Source organism: Epithele typhae, assembly GCF_022376455.1.
Source record: "Epithele typhae strain CBS 203.58 chromosome Unknown BXZ73scaffold_1, whole genome shotgun sequence".
Classification (NCBI taxonomy): Eukaryota; Fungi; Basidiomycota; class Agaricomycetes; order Polyporales; family Epitheliaceae; genus Epithele; species Epithele typhae.
The window spans coordinates 302969-320354 of record NW_025954192.1 but is presented as its reverse complement, the minus strand read 5'-3'; the positions used below and the strand labels follow the sequence as shown (position 1 = coordinate 320354).

General features: G+C 65.4%; 6 protein-coding genes across 6 annotated transcripts; 3 read left to right on the top strand and 3 right to left on the bottom strand.

Moving 5' to 3' along the window:
• Positions 1 to 1247: 1247 nt before the first annotated feature.
• Positions 1248 to 2146, bottom strand: BXZ73DRAFT_72782 (uncharacterized protein; the record flags this gene model as incomplete). Its single annotated transcript, XM_048021790.1, has 2 exons — positions 1248 to 1631; positions 1694 to 2146. The coding sequence occupies 2 exons, from the start codon at positions 2144 to 2146 to the stop codon at positions 1248 to 1250; spliced, it is 837 nt and encodes a 278-aa protein (XP_047883604.1).
• A 2515-nt stretch (positions 2147 to 4661) lies between these two features.
• BXZ73DRAFT_37619 (guanine deaminase) lies at positions 4662 to 6561 on the top strand (the record flags this gene model as incomplete). The annotated part of the gene is made up of 7 exons (XM_048018049.1): positions 4662 to 4904; positions 4969 to 4997; positions 5065 to 5191; positions 5242 to 5317; positions 5386 to 5405; positions 5456 to 6007; positions 6073 to 6561. The coding sequence occupies 7 exons, from the start codon at positions 4662 to 4664 to the stop codon at positions 6559 to 6561; spliced, it is 1536 nt and encodes a 511-aa protein (XP_047883603.1).
• A 189-nt stretch (positions 6562 to 6750) lies between these two features.
• BXZ73DRAFT_37507 (alpha/beta-hydrolase) lies at positions 6751 to 8316 on the bottom strand (the record flags this gene model as incomplete). Its single annotated transcript, XM_048018024.1, has 4 exons — positions 6751 to 6816; positions 6870 to 7382; positions 7444 to 7734; positions 7861 to 8316. 4 exons carry the CDS (start codon positions 8314 to 8316, stop codon positions 6751 to 6753), a joined length of 1326 nt encoding a protein of 441 aa, XP_047883602.1.
• Positions 8317 to 8668: 352 nt separating this feature from the next.
• On the top strand, positions 8669 to 10491 carry BXZ73DRAFT_37303 (uncharacterized protein; the record flags this gene model as incomplete). The annotated part of the gene is made up of 3 exons (XM_048017972.1): positions 8669 to 9688; positions 9748 to 10316; positions 10368 to 10491. The coding sequence occupies 3 exons, from the start codon at positions 8669 to 8671 to the stop codon at positions 10489 to 10491; spliced, it is 1713 nt and encodes a 570-aa protein (XP_047883601.1).
• A 463-nt stretch (positions 10492 to 10954) lies between these two features.
• BXZ73DRAFT_86122 (Nucleotidylyl transferase) lies at positions 10955 to 12400 on the top strand (the record flags this gene model as incomplete). The annotated part of the gene is made up of 5 exons (XM_048024086.1): positions 10955 to 11119; positions 11204 to 11402; positions 11540 to 11806; positions 11870 to 12079; positions 12219 to 12400. The coding sequence occupies 5 exons, from the start codon at positions 10955 to 10957 to the stop codon at positions 12398 to 12400; spliced, it is 1023 nt and encodes a 340-aa protein (XP_047883600.1).
• A 1068-nt stretch (positions 12401 to 13468) lies between these two features.
• Positions 13469 to 16343, bottom strand: BXZ73DRAFT_95394 (uncharacterized protein; the record flags this gene model as incomplete). Its single annotated transcript, XM_048026769.1, has 4 exons — positions 13469 to 13861; positions 13940 to 14044; positions 14107 to 15101; positions 15170 to 16343. The coding sequence occupies 4 exons, from the start codon at positions 16341 to 16343 to the stop codon at positions 13469 to 13471; spliced, it is 2667 nt and encodes an 888-aa protein (XP_047883599.1).
• Positions 16344 to 17386: the final 1043 nt, after the last annotated feature.

Genomic DNA, 17386 nt, shown 5'->3' with positions numbered 1-17386 from the left:
GGAGACTCAGATTGGACTGCAGGAGGTGTCGTACGCGGGAGCAATGGGCGGGTGAGGGAGCTGCGGCGCGTTACGTATGTATGTACAACTCTCGCTCCGGCCGCGACCGTATGTGGCGCATACGTATGTACGGAGGACGCGAAGTAATACCCCTCTCGCTTGCAGCCACGCGGGGGGACTTTTCTCGTAAAAGGTCGTGTGACAACGGGCTTCATTTCGGGGTCGCGGGTGAGTAGGCGGGTGGGGTGATGGAGGTGAGTTCGGGACGGGTTGGATATAGGTATCGAGGGATGCACGACGCGTACTCGAGCGCCGCAACGGAGGTCGTTATGTGCGTAATGAGGAGGTACGGACAAGGGCCCGGCTACGCGACGGCAGTCGGTGGGACGTAGAGGTAGGTAAGACAGGGGACATCAGAAGCAGCGGAGCAAGGACGCTGTGGCCGTACGTACGCGCGCTCTCGCCCGTGACGCGTAAGCTGCAGGATGATGGGGGGATGGGTGGAAAGCAACAACAGCGGGATGACAGCAAGGCTGGAGACGGGCGAGGGACGCAGGCAGGGAAAGAGGAGTGCATGTCTAGTCGTTACAGAGGTGGAGAGAGAGCGCGCAGACACGGGGGACGCCACACAGCCGCCAAACGAATGGGGCCGGGCGCAATCGAGGAGCGGACAAGGAACAATGTTGAGGACAATTGGGCAATGGACAGTTAAACACAAGCGTCGGGGGCCGTGGCGTTCGTGCGTTCATCACGTCGTGGGCGGTCGTAAAGGGCCGAGGGTGCGCGGTCGTGCGGGGACGTGAAAGGTGAGAGACGATGCAAACGGAACAGTGCATTGAACGAGGCCGGGGATGTGTGGATGTGTGGTGAAACAAAAGTGCAACAAGATTACAGTGTCCTGAGATGGAGGGGGAGATGTAGATGAGATGCATGCGCGGCAGCTCGCCTGCGCGAGAGCCATGACGGGAGATGGAATGTGGATGTGGAGAGAGAGAGGCTGTAATGCAGTATGGGGCGGCCGACTGTGGGACCTGGATGGGCCAGACGATGCCAACGACGGGCCTTGTTACAACGGGCCAACCAAGGGCCATGGGCAAGAGGTCGAGAAGATGCGCCTGCGACTAGTCAACGGCTCACGGCGATGAAGGGGAGGCTATGTGCGGGAAGGGGAAGGGTGTCTTCATGTCGACACTTTTCGTCGTAACACAACATGTCGAAGGAAACGCGGGCTATCACGCGCGCGACGTTCACTCATAGAAGAGGTCGTCGATGTCGCTGTCGCCCATGGTCGACGAGAAAAACGGAGGGGGGGAGGGGACGATGTCCTCAAAGCGGTCGTCGTGGACGCGTGCCGTGGAGAGCCGGAACTCGACCGCCGAGTAGCTGACAGACCTGGATGTGATGGGCACCGAACGTCCGGTGGGCCTACGGGCAGCGATGCCAGAGGCGAAGACGGAGGGGTACGCGGGGGTAGCACCGTTGAGGACATCCATGTATGTGGGCAGGAGGGAGGACGAGTTGAAGGCAGGGGAGCTGTCGACGGACGAGTCGGAGGACTCGGAGGCAGACCTGCGGAGAGGGGTCCTCGGGCCCACCGAGAGGGCGGCGAAACCGGCGAGAGGAGACATCATCTGTGAGAAGGTGCCTGGCGGTTAGCTAGGATATGGGTGGCGTGCGAGGATGGGGGGCGCACCTGGGGAGAGCTCGTGCCAATGGAGCCGTCGAAGGAGAGATCCCACAAGGGGCTTGAGAGGACCTGGCTTTCATAGCTGCCGAGGGCGTGAGCGGCAGTGGTGAGGGGCATCAGGGTGGGGGCTGAGGGGTCGACGCCTTGCGGGGACGGGACGTGGGCGCCGAGAGTGCGAACCTGCGCGTTCTCCGCCGCACCGTGCTCTTGGGACTCTTCCTGCTCGGGCGATGGCCCAACGTACTCGCGCTGGCCATCCTGAACGACCCACCAGTCGAGATCGGCGAGGACACGGCGGTTGTTCGTGTCGGAACCCGAGGAGCGGCGAGGCTGGTGGGGGCCAGCACGAGTCGCGTGGGCATTCGCAGCTGAGCTGGAACTGGAGCTGGAGCTGGAGGGGTAGGAGTAGGGCGATGAGCGGACGGAAGGGGTGGAGAGGGTGCGGCGAAGAGAGGGCATGGTTCAAGCAGGCGGACGTAGACGAGAGGCGAGGGAGGGGCGGTGGTGGAACGCGGGCAACGCCAACGAAGACAGAGACCACGGCGGGAGGTGGAGGGTATCGGTCGACGGGAGGGGCTGCACGGCGCAGACGGGGACCGGGTCGAGGGCGCGGCGGATTTATAGCTCGCCTGCGAGTGTTCGCCTGTCGGGCAATCCGATGTGAACGATCCCCGCAAAGGCGCCCATCATCCGCCATTAATTGCCGCCCGCCCCGCTCCTCCTCCTCCTCGAGCTCCTCCCGCCACGGTCCCGGGCGCAGACGGTCGGTGATGCTCGCCGCTCATGCAATGTCGCTGCCACGGCGGTACAAGGGTGCGGTGGAGGGGACAATGTCGCGAAGAGCAGGGACAGGAGCCGGGCGCACTGGGACCGGCGCAGGGCAGACAAGGAGCCATGGATGCGCTGATAGACCGCTGGGCGACCGCATCACGGCCTTGGGCAGCGCAGAGAATGCGCTGGCCTCGTGCACCGATCGCCCGTCGGGCACTTGTTGCTAAACAACCTTGGCCGCACTCTCTGCCATGCGAGAACGGTCTTGTACTCCTTCTTTTCTCTCTTGAGCCTTCAAAGCACAATCGTCTCACATAAGCCGTTCGTCGCTCGCTTTGCCTCTTCCCGCTACGCGCCGTTGTGGTTTGATCAACCGAGGGGAATATTGGCAGTTTGAAAGGGCCTGTTCGCCCTGCCCCGCCGTTGCGCCGGCTCCACTCGAGCCGCCCATCGCGCTCGCTCGTCGTCGCCTTCCGAGCGACGTCACTTCTTTGCCACATGCGTCTTCCTAGTCTGGGACGCCCGCGCGCTGTCAGCCACCGACGCGTCCCCGCCGACCCCGACGCGTCCTCCCCTTCGCTCGACGCGTCCCGACGCGTCTTTCTTCTCCGCTATCCCCCTGCCCGCCGTCCCCAGCGCATCCCAGTCCCCGAACGCGTCCTCTGCGCGCGAGTGCACGGGCACGCTGCGCACCGGCCCGGACGGAGCACCGTCGCAGAGCTTCGAACCAGAACGACCTGCATGTTGATGCACTGACTGATGCCCCGTCTGCAGACCCTGTCCGTTCGCACACGACCGCTGCCCCCGCCCCCTCCGGACTCGCCACTGCCGCCCTGGGTCCGGCCCCAGCGGCCCAGCCAGCCACGACGCCCCGATGTCCACTTCTTCCTTCGCGACTCGGGTCCACGCCCGCCCCCTCCCTCTTCTGGTCCCTCCCCCCTTCCAGGCCCACCCAGCGCTCCTTCTGTCTCCGGAAAGCGGTCAACCGCGTCTGGCGGTGCGCCCGCCGCGCCCGCCCACTCCTCAGTTCTCCCACCCGCCACCTGGCTGGCCGTGCTTCTCATTCGCCCTTCCTCGGACTCTTTGCTCTCCTTCTCGCCCGCGAAGAGCACGTCTTATCACCGCACGAACCCCGCGGCTGCTGTGCCATCACCGGGTGCGCGCAAGCGACCCGCTCCTCCCCGCCGCGGGGCGTAAACATGACGCGCCGCGCTCGCCGGACGAACGCTTCGCTCGCTCAGTCCAGGCAATGCCCACCTCCGTTACCCGACGTCGTCCTCGCCCTCAAGCCCGCTCTCGAGCGGCGGTCGCACCGTCCCTTGACGTCCGCGGCCTCCGACATCAATTGCGTCCAGCCATCAATCTCGAACGCGGTTTGTGGGCGTCCGTTGGCAGGGATGCTTTCCCAGACGCCCGGGGTCCGAGGGGACACAACACGGCCTCGCCTTGGCCGAGTCCAAGCGTCGCCTGGGTGGACGAGCGAATGGATGGCGTGATCACGCTAATGGTGGTTAGACTCGACGAGACGCCTCGACCGTTGGGAGAGCCAACGCCGGAACTTGAGGGCAAGTACTATATCAGCCGTTAGCGTGAACACGTCGGCGAATTGTTGACGTCCGAGGGTGCTGTTGGATGCGAACGATGGGTGGCTGCAACAAGCATTTGGACGATCGGAAATTGCCCGCACCGGAGAGAGGAAATGACGGTCGCTGTCAATATTGTTCGGCGAGTGATGGTACTAATATGCATTGCACGGCGCCGTTACCACACCCGTCCTTCGAGACATGTTTGAGGAACACGCCTGCGCCGTAAGCGTCCAAACAGACTGCAGAATATCGAGCCCTGATCCGCTCCTCCACGGCCAGGGCTGCGAATATATAGGCGTTGGCTGGCTCGGCTGATGATCCTACTCACCTGCCGAAAGCGGCAATGCCTGGCGCCGGGACCAGGAACGCTCGTTAGGCGCGCGGGGGCTCGGCAGGCTCTGCGTCGTGCGAGCTGCGGGGCGGCCGTCGAGTCGATTGGCGAAACGCGCGGAGGACGCCAGGCCAGCTCTGTCGCCCGACAGGCCATGCTGGGCCACGCCTGCCTCCGTGCTCCCCTCCTCCCCTCCCTCTCCGCGCCCTGTGCTCCCCACCCCGCTGTCCAACCCGTCGAGAAGCAAGGAACTGCGGACCGTCCACATTAGAAGCCCTTGGACCGCATGTCGACGATCTTCTACGGGGCACTCATCTCGCCCATTTCACTCACCACGTACGATGCACTCCCCCGCGCCCTGCTCGCAGTCTCTCGCGCGACCGGCGACATCGACTGGGTCGAGCGCGACGTGCCCCCCGAAGCCCTCCAGCATGTGCTCGCCCGCCACGGCCTGCTCGCGGACGACGTCGAGCTCGTAGAACTGAAGCACGGCGAGTTCCTGATGCCGGGCTTCATTGACACGCACATCGTGAGTGCTGCGGCAGGCTGCCTCCTCCCTCGCCCTCACCTGCTCCGTTCTTGCATGACACCAGCACGCTCCTCAAGTCCCAAACATCGGCAGGTGCGCCTCTTCTTCCCTGCGATTGGCGCAGATATCCCGATAACCTGTGCTCGCGTGCTCTCCGCAGTGGCCAGCAGCACGAGCTCCTGGACTGGCTGGCCGAAGTGACCTTCCCGATGGAGGCTCGCTTCGCGGACGTCGACTTCGCGCGGCGGACGTACACCTCCGTCGTCAAGCGCACCCTCGACTACGGCGTGCGTCCCCTTCTCTTCCCTTCTTTCTCCCCCTTCACGCGCACGCGCAGTCCACGACCTGCTGCTACTACGGCACTCTCCACCTCGAAGGCACAAAGGTCCTCGCCGATGTCGTCCACGGCTACGGTGCGCCCCTTCCCCGCGCCCCTCCCTCCCCCCACGTCCTCACTCACCCCCGCCCCGGTCCCGCCCAGGCCAGCGCGCGTTCGTCGGGGTGCGTCCCTCCGTCCCCCCACGCCCCCCACCCGCTCACCCCCCACGCAGAAATGCAACATGGACCGCAACGCGCCCGACTACTACGTCGAGCCCTCGCCCGCGGCGTCGCTCGCCGCCACCGCCGCGCTCGTCGCGCACATCCGCGCGCTCCCGCCGCACCCCGCCGCCGGCGACGCGCTCGTGCGCCCGATCCTCACCCCGCGCTTCGCGCTCTCGTGCACCGGCGAGCTCCTCGCCGGCCTCGGCGCGCTCGCCGCCGCGGACCCGGGCCTCGCCATCCAGACGCACATCTCCGAGAACGCGGCGGAGATCGCGTTCACGAAGGCGCTCTTCCCGCGCGGGAGCCTCCCCGGGGCGGCGGCGAACGTGACTGCGGGCGACGACGTGGACGGGGAGGAGGAGACGACGTACGCGGGCGTGTACGACGCGTACGGGCTCCTCCGGCACAACACCGTGCTCGCGCACGCGGTGCACCTCGACGCGCGCGAGGTCGCGCTCATCCACGCCCGCGGCGCGGGCGTCGCCCACTGCCCGACGAGCAACTTCAACCTCCGCTCCGGCTGCGCGCGCGTCGGCATGCTCCTCGACGCCGGCGTCAAGGTCCGTCTCCCCCTCTCCCCTCTCGTCTCCGTCCTCCTCACCGCTCACCGCTCACCCCACCGCAGGTCGGACTGGGGACGGACGTCTCGGGCGGCTTCTCGCCCTCGATGCTCGCCGCCGTCCAGCACGCGAGCATGTGCGCCAAGGTCGTCGCGCTCACCGCCCCCGCGCCGCCGCCCGCGCACACGACGTTCACGGACCGGCAGCTGCCCGTGCCCGCGCTGCTCCACCTCGCGACGCTCGGCGGCGCCGCGGTGTGCGCGCTCGCGCACCGCGTCGGCTCGCTCGCGCCGGGCAAGGCGTTCGACGCGCTCGTCGTCGGCGTCCGCACCGACGCGGGGAACCCGGCCGTGTGGGGCGTCGACCTCGACCGCGCGCTCGGGCTGCGCGCGAGCGGCGGCGAGCCCGGCGACGAGGGCGGGCGCGGCAAGTCGGACGTGGAGGAGCTGGAGGGCATGCTCGAGCGCTTTTTGTTCTGCGGGGACGACCGGAACGTGCGGAGGGTGTACGTGCAGGGGCGGCTCGTCGGGGGCAAGGAGCACGCTGCGGCGTAGGGGGTCGCGGTCGGTCCTTGGCTTTTAGGCCGAGCCCTTTGGCGAGCAGTGCGCACATGATTGTGCAGATCCGAGGATGGAAGGGAGTTCGTGCTATAGATAATCTGTCGTGGTCATGCATAATGTACATGAGGATGGTATTCTACACAAATAGTTGGTATTCCGACGGTCCGTGCTAGTGCTGATAGTTCACTTGTCCCCTGGATGGTCTCTGTCATCGTCCTTGAAGTCCCCAAACTCCCACTTGAAGCAGTCCTGCGCACGGTGGGATCAGCAAAGGCCCCGAACGCCCCGAACGAGCGACTCACTATGCAATCCTCCTCCACGCGCGCTTCGGGCACCTCCCTCGCCACCCCGTCGTCGCCCACCCACTCGACGTCCGCCTCGATAACATGCGTGATGACCTCCTTGATGACGTGCTTCCGGACGTCGACCCGCCACCCGAGCTGCCCGACGGTGTCGTACACGACCGACCGCCCGAGGTGGCACCGCGTCTCGAGCGCGTACCCCGCCTGCGCGCACGGCGAGCCCACGCCCGCGCACGCCCCCTGTGGGATCGGGTCCGCGTTGTGGAAGACGTGCGTGACGGGCGCGCGCGCGTGCGCGGGCGTACTCCCCGCGGGCGCGGGCGCGGGCTCGGGCATGTGCGGGAGCGGGAGGTGGAGGCGCTGCGCGGCCATGCGCTCGCCCGGGGCCTCGAAGGCGACGGCGGGGAGGCCGAAGGTGGTGCCGAGGAGCGAGGCGAGCGCGCCGCCGAGCGAGTGGCCGACGAGCCACATCGTCGCGTTCGGGTAGAGCGCGGTGAGGTCGCGGACGAGGCCCTGCGGAGTGGGGCAGGTCGGTCACGGTGCGGAACGGGACGCGGGGGGCACGGCTGCTCACCACGCCGACGGTGTAGAAGAGGCTGTCCTGGACGAGGGCGTCGGTGAGGCAGGTGCTGTCGCAGCGCCAGTTCTTGGCGTAGCAGTCGCAGACCTGGCGGAAGACCCAGGTGACGTCGACGCGGGCGCAGCAGCAGGAGAAGAGGAGGTTGTCGTTGAACTTGTCTTTCTTGGACGTCGGTCCTTGCAGCGTCGTGCCTTTGATTGAGAGGACTACGGTGGAGTTGTCGGGCGATGTGAAGACGTGCCCTCGGAATCCGTCCGCCTTGCCTTCCCAGCCAAAGGGAAAGCTCTGGGTGCATTGACAGACATGTAAGCAGACGGAAAGCTCAAGCAGCGGCCTTTTCTGCGGGCCCCACCCAGCAGAAGATCGCAGTGGTGGCACAACGGAAATAGGTACGGGGGAAATAGAACGCACAGTGTTCCAGGCAGGATCTATGTCGTACCAGTTTGGCCGGCCGGGGAGCTGGTACGCGTTTCCGGCCATGCGAGCGAGCTGCGACAGAGTGTGCCTGTCCGTTACATCCGGCGCGAGCAGGCTCACAGGTTGCCAGTCGACGGCCTCGCTCTCGTGCGACCGGAGCGATCGAAGGCGGGCGCGCTGAAACGCCACCTGGTCCTGGGGACGGTGCACGACGGTTGGGGTAGCCTGGACGATGAGCACATTGGACGGAGGACGATCGCCAGCTGCGGTGGACCTGTCGAACGTGGCCTGGGCGAGATCGCGAGCGTCGTCACTTGGCTGCGGAACAGACCGAGGTGTGTACTCTTCTCGCAGTCTGAAGGCTATGGGCACACGGGTGCTGGGGAGATCTCGGGGCTGGACGAGGGATGCGCAAAGGAGGACAAGTAGAACGAGGCCGGGGCGACGCATGGGGAGAGAGCAGACATCCGCCTGGGCGTCGTCGATCGGCCAAGGCGAACGCTGTGGCGAGTGGAGGCCGGGCGGCAGGAGGGAACTCAGGCTCTGGCAAAGGCGGGAGAACGAGACGTTTCGGGATTCGAGACGGGGAGCGCTGCTAATTCCGGCCTTGTCGGTGGCCTTGTCCCAGATGACGCACGTGGGGCTGCGCAACGCCCGCTAGGCCGAGCCCTTCGCTCTCACCACCTGGTCCCTCCCCCGCCATCCTCCTCGTCGCCCGCCTACCCCCTAATCTCCTCCACCCGCCGCCTCTTGGTATTCTCCACATTCAGCAGTAACGACTTGACACGACCTGACGACTTTCATGACCTCTTACCCCGACCACTGGCTCGAGGCGCCTCCTCCTCCATCTCGTTTCCGCCGTCCATGGTCTCCAGATCCCTACGACCCTTTACCCCACACCTCCCGCCAGCTACCCCGAGACCAGGATCCGTACAGGTCCGTCGGTCAATGGGTCTCGGAGCGCCGTCGTGAGCCCTCCGATGTTTCTGTTGAAGCACTCGATCTCGCCGACTACTCTCAAACGCTGCACCGCAACCAACACTACCTCTCTCAGCAACCCGCTTTCAATGCATACGATGCCTACCCCCCTTCACCACGAGGCCACAGGCCACTTGCTCGCGTTGACTCCCTTTCGCCTCCATCGCTCATGTCCGGTTCGAGCGAGCAGTCGCACTCAGTCGGTCCTCATTCGCCGCCTGCACGGCGCCCATTCTCTCTCCCACCACCTTCTTCCTTTCCCAGCACCCCCCGCGGCGGCTACTCTTCGTCCAATGGCTTTCATGGACGTCAAGATCCTAGAGTAGCAAGCCCGGACACGGAGTTTGACATCGCTCAGTTCCCTTCCTTCGCACAAGGATGGTACGGTCGCGAGCGTGGAAACCCTCTCGCCCCTCCGCATTCTGCCCACGGCCATGAAGGAGAGGGCACGCCGAAACGCAATCCCTTCGATCCCGCGCTAATCAACGAGTACGATCCCTTCGCCGACCCTTACAACTCCTACAGCTCTCCCCCGCCGTCCTATCCGTATGGTTCGTCCTACGGCCCCCATTCTGGCTCCTCCCGTGACAACCATATCGTACCATGGAACGCTGATTCCGAAGAGCGTCCTGTGGATCCTGGCACCAAGGAGGAACGAATACGAATGTTGGAGCGCGAGTTCGGGAAGGATGCCGGCAAGACTGGAGAGCCCGAGACTCTTGTTGGGAGCGTTGACCTCCGTGGACGGTTGATCACTGAAGGTCCGAGGAAGCGTTTGGCGACCCGCTGGATCCAAGTCCTGCTCTCTCTTGCCACCGCCGTTGCATCCCTCTACACTGGCTTTGTGAGTTGACGAACCTCGTGTTCCGCGCACCTCGGTTCGGCTTACATGTGCTCCTTTAGGTCATCAAGCCTCCTACTCCCGCCCCCCCTGCAAGCAAACTCCCCGCATACGTCCTTTATGGTCTCTCTTTCATTTCCTTCTTTGGCTGCACGTTTTTCTACCTCATCTACCCATGCTGCTGTGGCACGCGGAAACCCAGGAGCACACCCCTCACCGGCCCGCAAGGGATGATGGTGCTGCCCGTGCAGGGATTGCCCGGCGGGAAGCCGAAGAAGAAAGGGAAGAAGGGGAAAGGACAGCCAGACGGCGGGGTGCAGGTCAACCTCATCGTCGACCCTTCCATGTTCGGCAACGGCCTTGGTCGAGAACGCGAGGAGGATGACGACGACGACGACGGTACCACCGTCATTCCTGGCTCGTACTCGGGTCCATCGAGCAACGGTCAGAGGCGGAGACCGAAAAGGCGGAGCGTCTTCGAAGGGCTTGCTCTTGAAGAGCAGTGGAAGAGGGCGAGGAAGCTTCTGAAGTGGGTTGTGACTGTCGACACCCTCGCGTTGCTGCTTTGGGGGACAGAGTTTGTTCTGATCCTGCTCGGGAAGCGCTGTCCGGTTGGTGGATACCTTGGCTGGTGAGTCTCAGTGATATGTGGTCCGTTTGCTTGTGCTTATGCTTTCCATAGGTGTGATGCCTACAACATCGCAACTGCTGCAGCGTGTCTGCTCGCGTTCGCGTTCGCCTTTAGCATCTTCCTCGACGTCAAGGACCTTTCCGCGAGCCGTGCTTCTCCCCGCACTCGGACATAACCTCCGTCCCTTGTTTCGGGTCCATCGTATCTAGCACATCTACAGACATATCGCATTGCTCACAGGCTGCTTATCGAAGGTTTCTGGTGTTTTAATGTTGGTGCTGTTTGCTTGTTGTCTTTCTTGTCACTCGCACATCGGACTTGCCACCTCACGACCCGCTCACGACATTTGACTTATTGCTATCTGGTAGCCGCGTAGTACAGTAATGCAGTGTATTCCACATGTCCCAATACACATTCACGCATCTCTTGGTCGTTGGGATCTCTCCTTTTCCTGTTCGCATCTTCGATTGCATCCACCACCGCCGTGCCTTGCCGTGTCCAAAACGCACCAGCTAACCGAAATCCTTGGACGAGAACCCTATTAGTGAGCTCACCTGGCTTTGTCTTTGCACATCGCCGTCAGGTCTGCTCCAGTCAATGACGCCATCTTCGCCGCTGGCAGACGGCGCCCACACACCATGGCTCCCGCCCTCGAGGATGTCCAGCACTCAGTGTTGATCACCACCATCCACGGTCTGCATGAGGCTCCAAACTTCCTCGCCACAGCCGTGTCCACTGCAGCGCGTCACACTACGGAGAGCCTCCAGATCGTGATCATCTCCTCGTTGTTCAACCCACCCGCGGTGAGTCCCCATCCTACTCCGCCCGTGATCTTCGGGTGGCTGATTGGGTGCTAGGACGGTGCTGCGGATGTCTCTGCTTCGAAGGGCACCCATAACGCCCCAGGAATCTCGCGCATCGCGCACTGGGACGACGTGCAGCGACTGCTGACCTTTGTGTACGTGCAGGCCACCAAGGTCGCGCAGGATGTCGGCAGGATTCTCCTCAACGTCGATGTGCTCCTGCGTGGCACGGCGGAGGCGTTCCCTGAGCAGGTGTTGGAAGGCGCAGCGCGCATATACTCGGGTGAGCGCACAGTCTCGTCGTTTGCGCAAGGAGCCGTTCTCCCTCGTTCCCCCCACCCTCATATGATCATGTCCCGCTCTTCCCGCGGCACCGAGATTCCGATGTTGACCCATCGTGCATCCTCCATCTCGTCGCAGTGACCCCCCACGATTCCTCCGTGCCGCTGCCTTCGTGCCTAGAGGCTCGGCGCGCAGAAATCGTCGCCCTGCCTCCAGACGACCACCCGCTCCACCACCCGCTCCCGCCGCCATCCACCGCCGCGGACCCGACCGACCCCCCGCTGCTCCCCGTCGTCGCGCTCGGCGGCACGTTCGACCACCTCCACGCGGGGCACAAGATCCTGCTCAGCATGGGCGCGTGGCTCGCGCGCGACAAGCTCATCGTCGGCGTCACAGGCACGTCCCGTCCCCCTCTCCCCTCCCCTCTTCTCGTCTCCACCCGGACCTCGCGCTCACGCTCACGCGCAGATGACGCGCTCCTCGCGGGCAAGCAGCACCGGGCGGTGCTCGAGCCGCTCGCGGTGCGCGCCGCGCGCACCCGCGCGTTCTGCACGCTCTTCAAGCCCGCGCTCGCGTACGACGTCGTACCGATCGTGGACGTGTACGGGCCCACGGGCTGGGACCCGAACGTGCAGGGCCTCGTCGTCAGCAAGGAGACGCTGCCCGGCGCGGCTTCCAGTGCGTGTCCCTATCTCTGTCCTCGTCCCCGTCCCCGTTCGCGCCTGCCTCGGTTGCAACTTGCGAGCCGTCCTCCGCCGACGAACCTCAAACGACGACGAGCGCTGACTGCCGTCGTGGTCGCCCCCCTTTTCCGCAGTCGACGAGCGGCGCGCCGCGCTCGCGCTCCCGCCGCTCCGGACGTTCGTCATCGACGTCATCTCCGCGACCGAAGCGAGCGTCGACGCCGAGGACGCGGCGGTGCTCAAGACCGCCAAGATGAGCAGCACGTACATCCGCGAGTGGATCGTCAAGCAGCAGCAGGGGACGTCGACGACCTGAGCGGTGAGTCTCCGAACGCGGGGGTGACGGCATACCAGGGGCTGCTTGTGCCTAGTGTGTAGGACGACCGGAACTCGGAGCTCGATAAGGGGCAACTCGAGGACTGAAAGAAGCAGGGGAAGAAGCAGGGACGGATCACCGCGTCGGACGTGTGTACGGCTCGTGTACGACTAGGTCCCAGATGTGTAATACTTACTACTTGCTCGCGGCGCTCCCAAAGACGTTGCGTAGACGTAAGCATAACGCACACCGTGCTCAGCACGTCACAACAACTCGCCCGCCCGCGCGACGCCCACAAGCCCACACCGATCGAGATCGCTCGCGGAAATGAGCGGGCATAGAGAGCGAGTAGTGCTAGCAGGAATCGAGCGAGCGCCCGGAGAGCGGCGAGTGTTTAAATCCGTTTGATACGACTAGACGGGGCGCGGACGAGAACGGGGGGGGTCGAAGGCGGCGGCGCGAGCGCGTACGTACAGCGAGCGACCCGGCCGACCTGCGCGTCCGCAGCCGCGAGCGGAGCGGGGCGGGGCCGAGGGAGTAGACGCAGCGGGGCGTGGGAGGTACTTGGGGGATCAGGCTTCAAGAGGGGAGGGATGCGACGGACGCGCGTATGCGGGGAGTCGTGGATGCACAATGGGTGGGGATTAGATATCGAGCGCCGTCTCGGGGGTCGCGGGGCAGACAGGTATGCGGGGGAGGGGGACAAGAGCGAGGGTGGGTGGTATGTGTCAGGGTCGGGGTCGGGGTCGGGGCGGGGCGGGGGCTAGTAGTAGCGGTAGTAATAGAGTACATGTCCGGCGGAAGACCCGACCAATGTGTGCAGGGAGGAGACGAGGAGACGAGGAGAGAGAGCAAGAAAGGAGAAAGCAACGTACACGCGGGCGCCCTCGCCAAAGCGAAAGTAACGTAGAGAGGTAGAAACGCCGTGAGCAGAAGACCCGGAATGTGAGTGATCATGAGGAGAGCCATAGAGTGTGTGGAGAGAGTGGTAGGGACGGGCGTTAGGAGGAGAGGTGAGTGCATGTGTGAGTGAATGTCCGAGATTGTCCGTCCTGTCCGTCCGCGGGACTAGAGTATGTTGTTGAGCGAGCCGAGGTCGATGAAGCGCGTCACCCGCTTGTTCAGCGTCGGCGTGTGGTGCACGTGCTCGTCGGGATCGTCGCCGTAGTCGCTCGCGTCGTCGTCCTCGAACTGCTGCTCGAGCTCGCTCTGCGCGTGCCGGTCGCAGAAGAAGCGGCCGTCGACTTCGTAGTACTCGAGCAGACGCTCGCCGCAGCGCGGGTGCTCGCACACGAAGTGCTCCGGGTGGTAGCGTGCGCCGGCGTGCGAGACCGCGCAGGGGCCTTCGACCGGCTCCCCGCACTTGGGCGCGCGACAGAGCGAGTTGTTGGCCTCGTGGTAGTGGTAGGCGCAGAACGGCTTGCCGTCGTACACGTAGAAGCTCTTGTCCGGGAACGGTTTCTGTGCGAGGTAAAAGGCGGGCGACGGCGTGAGCACGTCGTGCGGTGGGGACGCAGCGAGAGGGGAGGGGGCACGTACCTCGCATGTGAAGCAACTGAAGCACTCCCGGTGCCACTTGCCTTTGAGCTGTCCGTCCGACGAGGACACCGCTGCCTTTTCGATGTTTTTGTTACAGCGCCGACACTGGGCGGGCACGAGCGACGTCAGCCTCACCCCGCACCGCACAGCGCAGACGACGGACGCACCTTGGGCAAGTACATGTTCTTCCAGCACCGGTCGCACAGCACGCTCCCGCCCTCCATCGCGATCCACCGGCCGTCGTCGATGCGCTTCTCGCAGCGGACGCACGCCTTGTGCCTGCTCGCGCCGCGCTCGCCGCGGCTGGAGGAGGACATCGTCGGGCTCGTGTGTGCGCGCATGGGAAGCTTCGGGCTCTTGGTGAGGCTGTCGCGCTGTGAATCCGCGAAAGGACGTGGGGAGGCCGTGCTCGTGCTCGCGGTGGCGTCCTCGAGCAGCGTCTCCATCACGCGGTCGATCGCGCCCGTCGACTTGGCGATCGTGCGTGCGGTGGACGCGGACAGGCTGCGTTTCATCGCGTTCGCGGGCGAGTCCATGGTCGTCGTCGCGGAGGAGGAGGAGGAGTAGCGCGACTCGGTGTTGGCAGCGAGCGACGGGAACCGGACCTTGCCCTCTCCCTTCAGCGGCGGGGGCGGCGGCCCGGCGTCGTTAGCCTGACCGATAGGCTGTGGGGAGGTGCTCAGGGGCACATCGCTCATCCCGAGCACGCCGTTGGGCTTGTCGTCGTCATCGTCGTCGCCGTCAGAATCCGCATAGGCTAATCCGCCATAGTCACTGTCCGAGTCCGTGGGCGATAAAGGCGCCGGCTCGGTAGACTTGGCAGCCGTAACCGTGTCGAGGGCGAGCTCGGGCATGTTCGCCTTCAGCTTCTCGACGAACGGCACCCGCGCGAGCTCGTCGTCCAGGTCGTCGTCGTCGTCGTCTTGCACCGTCGTTCGCGAATCCCGCACCGGCGTCCGGTCCTTCTCGGCGCTCTCAGGTACACGCGAGTCCCGTGCCTGGAGCTGGACGACCGGCGAGTTCGCGACGGGCGTCGTCACCGCCCGCACCGCGGGCGACGGTGGGCCGCTCATGAGCGGGCTCCTCTGCGAGTACGGCGAGTGTGGGGAGATCGAGGCGGTGCCCGAGCCGGGCGACAAGGGCGGAGTGTTGGCCGACGCAGCTGGCGACGCGGGTCCCCGGTCAGGACCGCGGCAAATAATCGCAGTGAGCAGCCAAGCGGCGACGCACCGTATCGTGTCGCGGACGCGATGTCCAGAAACCGCGGCGCGTTCGCCCGCTTTCCGTCCATGCCCTGCCCCGGCTCCTGCAACGCGCTCATCCCCATCGGCCCGGGCCCCAGCGGTGGAGGACCCATGGACATGAACATCGCCGCCCTCGCGGCGGCGGCGAACCCCCTCCGTCCGACCCCGGCCATGCCGGCCTCCCCGCCCGTCTTCGTGTCAGGTTCGGGTATCGTCGGAGAGCGTATCGGCGACGGCGACGCGGGCGACCTGAGCGGCGGGGGCGGACCGCCTGCCGCGAACGGGGGGCGCTGGCTCTCCATCGAAGGGCTCCGCATGCGGTCCGCGCCCGGGCGGAAGCCGTCGCCCGACGGGCGGCGCACCTGGTCCATCGACGGGCGCAGCTGGCTCGCGTTGGACGGGGCGCGCATGCGGGCCGGACCGGTCGAGTAAATCACGTCCGGGTCGGCGGGTGAGGGTGAAAGAGGTGACGGGGGCGGGCGCGCGCTCATGTTGGTGCCTGCGCGTGCGCGGCCAGCGAGGGAGTGCATGCTCGCGTTCGAAGGGGCGCGGGAGCGCACGCCGCCGCCGCCGGACGGCGGTGCGGGTGCTGGCGGAGGACCGCCGTAGTTGCTTCGGGCGGTGCTGGGGGTGGGTGGATTGGGAGAAGGCACGCGGGATGGGCCGGCGGGACCGGGGGTGGAAGGCGAAAGCGGAGAAGAGTCCATGCTGGGGCGGCCGTCGCTGCGGCCGAGAGGGCTGGGGCCACGCTCGGGGCGGCTGTCGGCAGAGCGGGAGGAGAGGGAGGAGGCGGAGGAGAGGGCGCGGGAGCGGAGGGGAGAACTCGGGTGGTGCATGGACGGAGAAGGGCTCTTCGGGGGCGCGGGGGCGGGTGCAAGCGAAGACTTACGAGCGGAGGGGTGGCCAGCGGGTGGCCCGGCGGGAGGAGGTGCAGCAGAGACGAGGGTCTGAAGTTTGGCGGGCAGGAGGGCGGCGACGGATCGGGGAGACTGCGGTGGCCGGAGTGCAGGCATCTGGGGCGGGGGAGCGGGGGCGGGGGCACAGACATGGTCGCCGAGGTCTGTGATGCTCACGGGCTGGGAGCAGGAGGAGCACTTGACGGTGGGGAGGATCTGGGAGATACGCTCGCCTGCAGGGGGGGAGACGAGGAGGGACGCCATGTAAAGAACGTGGGGGCTCGAGGAGCCAGTGGGCGGCGGACGGGAGGGGGTAGCGGCTCGCGCAAGCGGAAGGGGGGAAGAAAAGAAAGGCGGCGAGGACGCGGTTGGGGGGCGTGAATTACGGGGGCAGACGTGTATCGTAGAGTGCACTGTACAGTACACAGTCAACCAGCTCGACCGAGTCCCATCACGCACCCCTCCCCCACAGGCGCCCGCCCTCCACGTGCGCCCACGCCACTCTCGGCCTCTTCGCTGCCGCCGCACGCTTCCATCTGCCTCTATCTGCAGCACGACCACGCAGGCAGACATCGACACCGTCCTTCCCGTAGCACAGCGCGCTGGTGGATGCACCTACAGTACTTTGTCCGGCCCTGCGAAGTGTGGGCGTGGAAGATCAGATCGTTCCGCGCCCAGCCAACTAGAACCGCCCGCGATCTGCGTTCTCGAGCCGGCCCCATCGCCCGCCGGCGCCGAGAGCCGTCGGTCCCGTCGCGCTCCCCGTCGTGCACGTTCTCCACCACGCACGCCGTCTCGCTCGACGAGCGCGTGTTGCGTTCGCTGCATCGTTCTCGCGCCGTACGTGCACACACACGCGCACGCACGCGCGACGTTCGAAGCCCCAACCTCCGGCTATTCGCGCGCGCGCACGCATCTGATTGGCACGTCAAAGGAGAGCAACCGCCTATCTCTTCCCACCTCTTCTCCCCGCCCTGCGCATCAACCGCTCGCTTGGGAGACGAAAGACTGCTGTGCACTCCGTACCACGCCACCTCTCTATTTCCCCAGCCACGTGAACGTTCGACGAGCGCGTGGACTACCCCGTGAGCGGATGTGGATTTGTCTTCCAGCTGACACGCCCTTGCAGATGAAGATGCAGATCACGAGCATGTCCTGAACCGTTCGCTCGTCATCTCTCGCGGCGGCGGCATCAGCACCGAGACGGATGAGAACGCGTCCGGGGTGCCAGGATGGACTAGCTGAGAACGCAAGCCACGCTAGCAGCCCAGAGAACGCGACAGACAGGTGCTAGCCTGTGCTCGGGT